At 38.7% G+C, this 10,270-nt stretch overlaps 2 protein-coding genes across 3 annotated transcripts; one reads left to right on the top strand and one right to left on the bottom strand.

Moving 5' to 3' along the window:
* Nucleotides 1-338: 338 nt before the first annotated feature.
* Nucleotides 339-7,663, top strand: LOC103933307 (valine--tRNA ligase, mitochondrial 1). Of its 2 annotated transcripts, XM_048571068.1 has the most exons (21): nt 339-557; nt 662-718; nt 836-892; nt 1,051-1,223; nt 1,310-1,382; nt 1,476-1,541; nt 1,629-1,712; nt 2,399-2,476; nt 2,594-2,677; nt 2,902-2,981; nt 3,228-3,285; nt 3,360-3,662; nt 3,766-3,933; nt 4,394-4,593; nt 4,838-5,237; nt 5,615-5,866; nt 5,958-6,458; nt 6,696-6,787; nt 6,867-6,966; nt 7,095-7,240; nt 7,341-7,663. In XM_048571068.1, exons 2-21 carry the CDS (start codon nt 662-664, stop codon nt 7,510-7,512), a joined length of 3,144 nt encoding a protein of 1,047 aa, XP_048427025.1. In that variant the 5' UTR covers nt 339-557; the 3' UTR covers nt 7,513-7,663. The 2 variants fall into 2 exon arrangements, with proteins under 2 accessions (XP_048427025.1, XP_048427024.1); XM_048571067.1 differs by lacking the exon at nt 339-557 and having other exon boundaries at nt 653-718.
* Nucleotides 7,614-8,786, bottom strand: LOC103933308 (dehydration-responsive element-binding protein 1A). Its single transcript, XM_048571069.1, has one exon. The coding sequence runs from the start codon at nt 8,525-8,527 to the stop codon at nt 7,847-7,849; it is 681 nt and encodes a 226-aa protein (XP_048427026.1). The 5' UTR covers nt 8,528-8,786; the 3' UTR covers nt 7,614-7,846.
* Nucleotides 8,787-10,270: the final 1,484 nt, after the last annotated feature.

Below are 10,270 nucleotides of genomic sequence, written 5' to 3' on the forward strand. Positions count from 1 at the left end.
TATATAGTAGAGTTCGTAAGAGTTTTTAAAATGATTGAAAGCGCTTTTAGTGAAAGTGATTAAGTGCTATTTAGAAGAAGCACATATCCCAAAAGCACTTTATGTGCTATTTCAAAGAAATACCAGATATTTACTTAATTTTAGCAACATAAAAGAAAAAATTGGAAGGTACGTCGTGAGTTTGATTCTTAACGCTGGTGAATTACATGATGGTAGTGAAACGCCTTTGTAAATCTTTTCGATCTTTAAAAAGATGAACCAGACGAATTCCCTTGATGGTTTTTTTGTTTTTTAAAAATAAGAAATTAGGAATGGTGTTGCATTGTTTATATGTGGAGCTTGAGCTTCAAGTGTTCGACGGTTAAAAACTTTTGGCACCAAAGACCAACAATACTTATGTGATTGGGTCCCATTTAAAGGTTTTAGGCAAGCAGACCCAAGTACTCTACCACTTCATCAGCAACCAGATCAAATTTGCAGCAGCGGCGCCGCCTCTCCTCCGCCGCTTCCACGTTCAGACGCCTCTTCAGTCTTCTCCTCCGGCCGGTAGGGCGGCGGTATGTGAACTCACCCACCTGATCAAAGATTTAAGCTTTCTAGAAATTCCATCCGTTTTGGATTTTGGGATTGGTTTAACCGTGTCGTTCTTCTGATGCCGCAGATGGATAACGGAAAAGGGATTGAAGACCCAGAGAAGAAAAGGAAGAAGGAAGAAAAGGTAGTCTCTTGAAAAATTGCTTCTTTTAATGTTATAATTGCAGACCCGGATGAATAAATATGTGAATGACTGAATTTTAGAAAGAAATTAATTTCGAACTCTTTGATATTTGGGCAGGCAAGAGAGAAGGAATTGAAAAAGCAGAAAGCTTTAGAGAAAGCTGCCAAGCTTCAGGTAATGATGGTGAATGTATTTTGGTGTAGGTTTTCGATTCATTTTTTGGTTTTGTGGAATATATTTTGTTGTGATGCGTCTGCGTGGTGTCGAAACGTCCTAGAACGTCAGTCCCTGAGATGACTGATAAAGGATATGGTGTTATTTGATGGTTTTAGGCACAACAAGCATCTAGTTCTTCTAAGAAGAGTGAAAAGAAGCATGTAAAGCGTTCCAACGAGGGGGAGGAGAATCCGGAGGACTTTATCGACCCAGAGACTCCATTTGGTGGGAAGAAACGGATGTCGAGTCAAATGGCGAAACAGTATAGTCCAGGTGCAGTAGAGAAATCGTGAGTGTCATGTTTTCTTTTCACCACTTCTCCCAACAATTTTACTTTTTATTTATTTATTATGTTATCTATGCTTGACGATTTAGGTGGTATGGATGGTGGGAGAAGACGGGATTCTTTGTGGCAGATGCTAAGAGCTCCAAACCTCCTTTTGTCATTGTGAGTGTCATATTGCTCCATCAAATTTGTTTTTGAGTTTGCATTGACATGTATACCAATAAACAAAATAAAATTTACTCGCATATGTTACAGGTTTTGCCGCCCCCCAATGTGACTGGTGCCCTTCATATTGGCCATGCTCTTACTGCTGCTGTTGAGGTGATTCCCAAGTTCATATTCCAAATTATGTTTTCTAAAAAAGAAAAAAAAAAAAAAACTAATTGGATGTAATTTTGTTATATGCAGGACACTATAATCCGTTGGCGAAGAATGTCTGGTTACAATACCTTGTGGGTGCCTGGAATGGACCATGCTGGGATAGCAACACAGGTGTTCATTTAACAATTATTGAATATTTACTATAGTTTAGTTTTTGAGTATTACCAATCTAAGCAAAAGTGATTCTGCACTCCCTGCATTCCAACACTTCACACAAACTCAACAGCACCAGTTTATTATGTGGCTGGATGGGGGTCTTGTAGGGGTCATAGTTTTTAGTGCCTGATATGTAGGCTGCTCTCTGGGTATAGAACTTCCGCATGAAGGATGTCGGATCTTAAATAGCAACTTTTACTCTCATACATGTCTGATGTCCTCAAGGGCGCGTTCTTTCAAAATTAAGCCGTAGTCAGGAGTGGTGTTTTATATTTTATCTTATTCTCAGTGGTGTAGCTTTTCATAACAGAAAAAACAACTAGAATGGTGTCTTTGCCAAAATCTCAAAGATCAATCAGATACGTATTTGGCCTTATTATGGCTGTGGGAGGACCAGTTAGGGTCCAGGTTTTCCTCCTAACAAAACTAGTGGATTTGAGTAAACAGCACATGATATGTTCTTTCCTATAGCTGCGGTGCTTAATAGCCCGTGCTTCATGAATTTATTAACCTTGTCATGAAAACCCTACATATGCATCTATATATATATATATATATATATATATATATATATATCTGGATTATGTTCATGTCATTTGTTATTTGTATTCTGGATTTTAATATTTATGTGCCATTTATAGGTTGTTGTAGAAAAGAAGCTAATGCGCGAAAGGCAGTTAACCAGGCATGATATTGGTCGCGAGAAATTTGTAGCTGAAGTGAGTTTGAACTGAAACTAGCTAGTATTATATCCATTCATAATTTTGATGTTCTAAAGTTAATGGATCCATTCTTTCCTTTTCATAATTGTTGTTGGTAACTTTGGTTGTTGAAAGGTTTGGAATTGGAAAAATAAGTATGGGGGCACAATTTTACAGCAGCTACGTCGTTTGGGTGCTTCTTTGGACTGGTCCCGTGAGGTAATCAGTTGAATTCTTTATTTTTTATTTTTATTTTTTTTTATTTTTTTGTTTTTTTTGGAGCAAACAATTAGTTGTCTTTTAAATTTCTTGTTCTCTTTATTAGACCTAGTCATGAAGCTCTCTCTCTCTCTCTCTCTCTCTCTCTTACGTGTGTGTGTGTATTGTTATATGTATTACTAATTTCTTTGATTTTTTTCCCACTGTTTCCTTCTTAATTGTAGTGCTTTACAATGGATGAGAAAAGATCAAAGGCCGTGACAGAGGCTTTTGTAAGGCTTCATAAGCAAGAGCTTATCTACAGGTATGCTAGGCACAGGATCTGTGTTGTTCTAGGTTTAACATTATGTCATGGTGGAGGCTAGCTTTTCTGCTTTTTGTTTGATTTCATATGTACATTTTTTTTTATTTAGCTAGCCAGTTGAGGTAAGGATTGGGTGATAATACTAACGACCAATGGACTTCTCCAATCATCTACTCCTATAATTCATCCTCTCTATGTCCTTTTTTATGCTCTCTGGTTTGTACACATTCTGGCTTTATTTTGCAGGGATAATCGCCTAGTGAATTGGGATTGTGTCTTGCGGACTGCAATATCTGACATAGAGGTCAGCTTTCTCCTTTTAGTGGGATACTTTCCCAAATTTTTCAGCATTATGAATTTTTTTTTTGGTCTATGTAGGTGGACTATATTGATGTAAAAGAAAGGACGTTACTAAAGGTTCCTGGATATGAGAACCCTGTTGAATTTGGCATGTTGACTTCATTTGCTTACCCTCTGGAAGAAGGTTTAGGTGAGATTGTTGTGGCCACTACTAGAGTGGAAACTATGCTCGGTGATACTGCTATTGCTGTACATCCTAATGATGAAAAGTACCGGCATCTTCATGGAAAGCATGCCATTCATCCTTTTAATGGAAGAAGGATTCGTATAATATGTGATGCAATTCTCGTTGATCCAGAATTTGGGACTGGTGCTGTGAAGGTAAATTTAACGTATAAGTTGTGAAAGATTATGTTAAATTTATTTTCTGGTTTATGTTTCAGGTTATAAAGATTTGTCCATCTTTCTCTCTTGCTTCATGCAGATTACACCTGCCCATGATCCTAATGACTTTGATGTTGGAAAGCGCCATAATCTTGAATTTATCAACGTCTTTACTGATGATGGAAAAATAAATCAGGATGGTGGAGAATTTGTAGGGATGCCACGTTTCAAAGCCCGAGAGGCAGTGACTGAAGCATTAAAGAAGAAGGTATCTGTTTACAGTACTGCATGTTTACCTTACGTATAGATGGTGATTAAAAAAAAAATTAATTCTAATTATCAACGTAGTGTATCATATTCCTATGCAATTGTTAAATGCTTACCGAGTAGATGAATATATTGATTGTTAGTGGGGACTTCCTGGGCTGACTGCAGTAACACCTTTAACACTATCACTGCCACCTCCTCCCACACTTCTTTAATATCGTTTTCAAGTTGATACTCCTTCAAAACAATGTCTTATGAAATGAAATTGTTTGCATCCCCATAATTCCAAACACTTCGCACAATTTAATATACCCTACTTGTAATAATGTCACTTGTCAGCATTCCCAGTTTTGTGTTACACGTGCATCAATCTTCCTAGTTGTTGGAGGGTACAGTCTGTTTGAATTCACTTCTTTACAATTTTATAGATGGTTCAGTGACCCTATTCTCCTTGCATTTAGGGCCTCTTTAGAGATGCTAAGGCCAATGAGATGCGCCTTGGAATTTGCTCTAGAAGTCAAGATGTTGTGGAGCCCATGATAAAGCCCCAATGGTATGTTAAATGCAGTGGTATGGGAAAAGAAGCCCTTCATGCTGCCATAAATGATGAGAACAGGAAACTTGAGATCATCCCGAAACAGTATACTGCTGATTGGAAGAGGTGTGGTTTTTTTCTTTCTTTGCCTTACTTTTTGGAATTTCTTGTGTATGCATTGTAAGGAATAATAAGATCATATTTCCAGAAGGTATGTTCTTTTTTAGAGCATTGCCAAGAAAATAAGTTCAGGTTTTGGACAAGTCAGTGGATGAATTCTAGTTGTAACTTGTGTCTTTGCAATTTATATAAATGGAATTCTGAACATAAAGGCTAAAATTTGTACTTAGTTCTGGTCTCAATTGTACAGATGGCTTGAGAACATTCGTGATTGGTGCATTTCAAGGCAACTCTGGTGGGGTCACCGTGTTCCTGTGTGGTATGTTGTTTATGAGGGTGATAGTCCAGACAATTTTGGAGCATCAGATGAGCGCTGGGTTGTTGCAAGAAATGAAGAAGAGGCCAAAGGACATGCCATTCAAAAATTTGAGGGGAAATTTCAATTGATACAGGATCCTGATGTGCTTGACACGTGGTTTTCCGCCGGTCTCTTCCCATTGTCTGTGTTAGGCTGGCCTGATGATACAGAAGATCTGAAGGTGTTTTATCCTACTTCAGTTCTTGAAACTGGTCATGACATTCTCTTTTTCTGGGTTGCTCGTATGGTAATGCTTGGAAATACATTGGGTGGCAACGTACCTTTTACAAAGGTGCGAACTTTTTTTACATTATTTATGTAATGGCTTTCTGTGTGTGTTGCATAATGCCTAAATTATTATTTCCAGTTGCTTGACAATGAAACAATAGCATGTTATACTTAACATTACTGAGTGTTTTTCTACTTGGTAAAAGCTTGAAGGAAAAGAAATTTTGTGGAATCCTACTACATTGTTATTACCAGATTCCCAGTTTACATGTTTATGCGTACACGAGCTTGTTAAAATGTCCAGTGGGCATTTGTTAGAGACACGTGACTTTTTCACCATCTTAATTTTTGCAAAAATCGTTCTGAGCATGCAAAGATGGTTTTGATTTTACATTATAGTTTGATTAGTGAAGTGACAGGTGGAATTTGGTTGCTTTGCAGGTCTATTTGCACCCGATGATTCGTGATGCACATGGGCGTAAAATGTCTAAGTCCTTGGGGAATGTCATTGATCCTCTTGAAGTAATAAATGGTATTACCCTTGAAGGTCTGCATCAGAGGCTTTTAGAGGGAAATTTGGATCCCAAGGAATTGACTGTAGCCAAAGAAGGGCAAGTAAAGGACTTTCCCAAGGGTATTGAAGAATGCGGTGCTGATGCTCTTCGTTTTGCTCTTGTCTCTTACACTTCTCAGGTTAGGATTTTTATCGTTATATTTCTGGCAGGTAATGGTTTTCTACCATGGATCTAGTAATCTATCTGATTGTCTTTTCTTGTCTTTTCAGTCAGATAAGATAAATCTGGACATCCAAAGGGTTGTGGGTTATCGTCAATGGTGCAATAAACTGTGGAATGCAGTACGATTTGCTATGAGCAGGCTTGGGGATGATTTTGTGCCACCCTCAGATGTAAATCCAGATGTGGTTCCATTTAGTTGCCAGTGGATACTCTCAGTACTAAATAAAGTCATATCCAAAGCTGTTTTGTCGTTGGAAGCGTACGACTTCTCAGATGCAGCCACTGCAGTGTATGCTTGGTGGCAGTACCACTTGTGCGATGTCTTTATTGAAGCTATCAAGCCGTACTTTTCTGGCAACGATCCAATGTATGAGTCTGAAAGGGGATTTGCACAAGCCACACTATGGTTATGTCTTGACAATGGTCTGCGGTTGCTTCATCCGTTTATGCCATTCGTCACAGAAGAACTGTGGCAGCGCCTTCCATCACCAAAGGATCGCAAGAGGCCAGCCTCAATTATGATATGCGAATATCCTTCCACTGTAGAGGTTGGTTGGTTAGTTTTTTTTTTTTTTCCAAAGATAAATTGGATGATCCTGACCAGCCTAAAGCTAGAGGCAAATGATCATGCAAAAAGTATGCTTGCATCATTGTTCTTCTTAGGCCATAATGGATTACTCATGGGAATGGTGGTTTTCATTATGACCCTGTACCTTTGGGATAATGTTGCGGAGACGGTTATAGTATGTGTAAGTAACCATCTTTCTAACTTGTCATTTATACAGTGCTGGACAAATGAAAGGGCAGAGACCGAGATGAATCTTATAGATTCTGTTGTGAAATCTCTCCGTTCACTTGCAAAAGAAAGTCGTGAAAGGTATATCTTGTCAGTGCAGTGTGAAATATTTTGATTTGTCATGTTGTGAATTGATCTAATTAGTGTTTTTGTCTTTCAGGCGACCAGCTTCTGTGCTTTGTCGAACACCATTAGATAGGGAAATAATATGCAGCCATCAACTGGAGATTGAAACTCTCGCCAATTTGTCATCTTTGACGGTAAGTCATGCGTTGTTTAAAAAACCTGCTCTAGCAACAGAACGAGGCAACAAAATTATAGGACCGACTGCTTTTTGACTGACCATTGTTTTATGCAAATTCAGTTAATATGTTTCTTATCCGTTCAGGTAATCAACGAGAACGATGCTGCTCCAACTGGATGTGTGGTGGGTGTTGTAAACGAAAACCTTTCTGTGTATCTCAAGCTTCATGGAAGCCGTTCATTAGAAGCCGACCTTGAAAAGATCCGGAAGAAGATGGAAGACATTACATTGTAAGCTTTGCGGTTGAATTTACTTGGTGACTGAAAGCTCAGATTACACTTAACTCCCTCCAGGTTTTGATTGCTGACAGCTGTTTTTATTAACTTGCAGGCAAAAGGAGAAGCTATCGAAGGCGATGAATGTAGCCGGCTACAAAGAAAAGGTCCCGGAGAAGATTCAGAAAGCCAACGCAGACAAGCTTGAATCACTCGAGAAGGAAAAAATGTCTCTCGGAGAAGCAAGCCAGCATATGGAAGCACAGATATCGAGCAACGAACACTAGTGACTTCCAATTTGAAATTGGATCAAGAAATATTTATTCGTATTACATTACTCGCGTACTATTAGATAATTTACTGAGATTTTGTCGCTGTTACTGAATAATTAGTTCAAAAGTAATTTTTCTCAATTATATTATAAATTTACACACGATACATCTTTGTGGTACATATATTTGACTTTTATCTTTCTTCTTTTCTTCCTATACGTGCTTCCGTACTAGTCAAAATTTTGTACGGAGAAAAAGCACTTCTACAAGCCAAAGATCACTACAAAATAGTTTCTCACAGAAGCTGCTTTTTTGCGTTCTGGAGAGTAGAGACTACGCTGAAAAGAGATCAAATGGAAAAACTCCATAATGGTACGTCACCATAAACATCCACGTCATCATAAACTCCCACGTCATGATCGTCACTGTAATGAGGTGGAGGCAGTAGCATTCCTTCCGCCATATTTGCCAGCAGTCCCGGCATCCCAAAAACCGCTTCCTCATCCACAAAATGCACTTGTTGCTTCGACGCTGACGTGCACTCCGAGGGAGCCACCGCAGAAGCACCACAAGCCTCATCCGACTCTTCCACCGGCCGAAACTGTTCTGCTGCTTCCGCCGCGGCAGTTTGAATGTCCTTCGCGTTGGCGGAGGCCGGGGCTGGCAGCCGCCACACAGAGTCGGCAAAGTTAAGGCAAGCCGACCTCCCTCTCAGCGCAATGGCCGCCACATCATGAGCGCGTGCGGCCATTTCGGCTGTAGGAAAAGTTCCCAGCCAAATCCTTGTCTTTTTGTTGGGCTCCCGGACCTCGCACACCCACTTGCCGGAGTTCCTCCTCCGGACACCGCGGTACACAGGGTGCCTTGTCTCTTTAAACTTCTTCCGTCCAGCCTGCTTCTTCGGGTAAGTGGACGCCAGCAGGACCTCCTCGTCCGACAAGTTCATGAACATGGGGCGAGCACTGTTGGCGTCAGAAGCGGAAGACGATTCCGGCTGCGGGTCCATGTAGTAATGAGAGAAAGTATCCATTTCTAGGTACGAGAGTAGTAGAGTTTGTTTTACACAAACGATGCTGAAGCAAGCGAGAATCAAACTCAAAACTTCAAACACTTAAGCGACCTCTTAACTAACTAAACTACAAGCGATTCGAGCTTTATAGTTGGAAAAGTCGCAAGTGTGGACAATCTAGTACTTTGCAGTTTTGGAGTTGGAAACCTAGTACTGATGAAAAATTGTGGATAATCTCAGATTGCTTGTTCTGGTTCTGTACTTTTTTTAATGAGTAGATTTGGTTTGGATATATATAAAGTGTGATGTGAGTACAAAAAGGTGACTGGGCAAATAAAAACGCGAACACGGAGCCAGGCTGGGCAGGCATGGAATCCACGGAGTAATTGCAGGACTGGGTGCCGGTTAGGGGATATTAAACCAATAAACCCGACAGCTGTCGTAGGATTGTATCCCCCACTCCTTTTTTTCCAAGTTGCGGGCGTGGATTTTAGTTTTGTTTGTGTGTGTGCCAAGTGTGTCGATACTGAGTATTGACTGGTTTTTAATATTGAAGTGAATGAATCTTGTTGCTTTCAAGGTCAAAGGTCGGCCTCACTCACTCATTACGCAATCCACATGAATATAATATATATATATATATATATGTGTGTATTTATACTTTGACTCATTTTAGTATTTTTGGAAGCTTCAAAATTTACTTTCACACCTGCTGCACTGTATATAAACATCTTCGTCAGATCAACATGTTTCTTTCTTCACCTTTTTATATCGACTTGTTTCTTTTTTGCCTTTTTATATCAACTTGTTTCTTTCTTTATCTCTTTATTTGATCATTTCATATAAGGATATAGGCTTATTTTTAGTTACGCTTCCTCGAGTTCGATTTTAATTTCATTGTGCTATCTGTTACTCAAAAATCATTACTTTACTCATTGAAACTTAATGTTCTCTCAATTTTGCCACTTGAAACTCACTTTTGATTCTATTTTGCCTCTTGAAACTTGAAAGTCGTATTTATAAAACTCACAATTTGCTCTAGATTGCCTTAGATCTGTTAATTTCTTATGCGGGTTTGATTTAGATGCGCCAGGCTAATCATTTTATTTTTTATTTTTTTATCTCTTCAATGTCTTTTAAATTTAATATTCTCTTATTCTTGAATGTTAACGTATAATGGACATTTATAATCAAATTTATTGCACATGTGTCTTAGTCTTATTAGGTGTGGGTCTCACATATGTTTCAAGAGGCGACTTATAAGTTTTGGGGAGAACAAAGAGTTCACAAGTGAAAGTGAAACGAATTTTGAGTTTCAAGGAGTAAAGTGATGACTTTTGAGTTGTAAGAAGTGAAATGAAATCAAAATGGAGTTCCACTTTCAGGTGGCTTAGCTAAAAATAAGCGATATTTATCATTAACTTTTCACTTTCACCAAGTAAAAAGAAAATATATCTTTTGGGGTCCAAGAAAATACTTCAATAAAAAAAAAGACCAACTTAGGGCTGAAAAAACAAAAAAAACAAAATATGTGAACTCGACCCAAAATGTCCCAAACTTCACCCAAAAAAAAGTCGAAATTGAAAAAATCCTAATAATTCAGAATGGGAATCGGGCCGTCATATTATTAATATGTTGTTTAATTCCAAAGCGAACCGAAAATTAATATATATTTTATTATTATAATATATATAAGAAATTTCAGCGACCGTTTAATTTGGTTGAGACTGAATCCAAGAAGAGAGAAGCCAGTGGGAAGCTACT

This window comes from the organism of the source record quoted next, unplaced genomic scaffold (genome assembly GCF_019419815.1).
Source record: "Pyrus x bretschneideri cultivar Hongxiangsu unplaced genomic scaffold, Pyrus_bretschneideri_v1 Contig57, whole genome shotgun sequence".
In the NCBI taxonomy this organism is placed as follows: domain Eukaryota; kingdom Viridiplantae; phylum Streptophyta; class Magnoliopsida; order Rosales; family Rosaceae; genus Pyrus; species Pyrus x bretschneideri.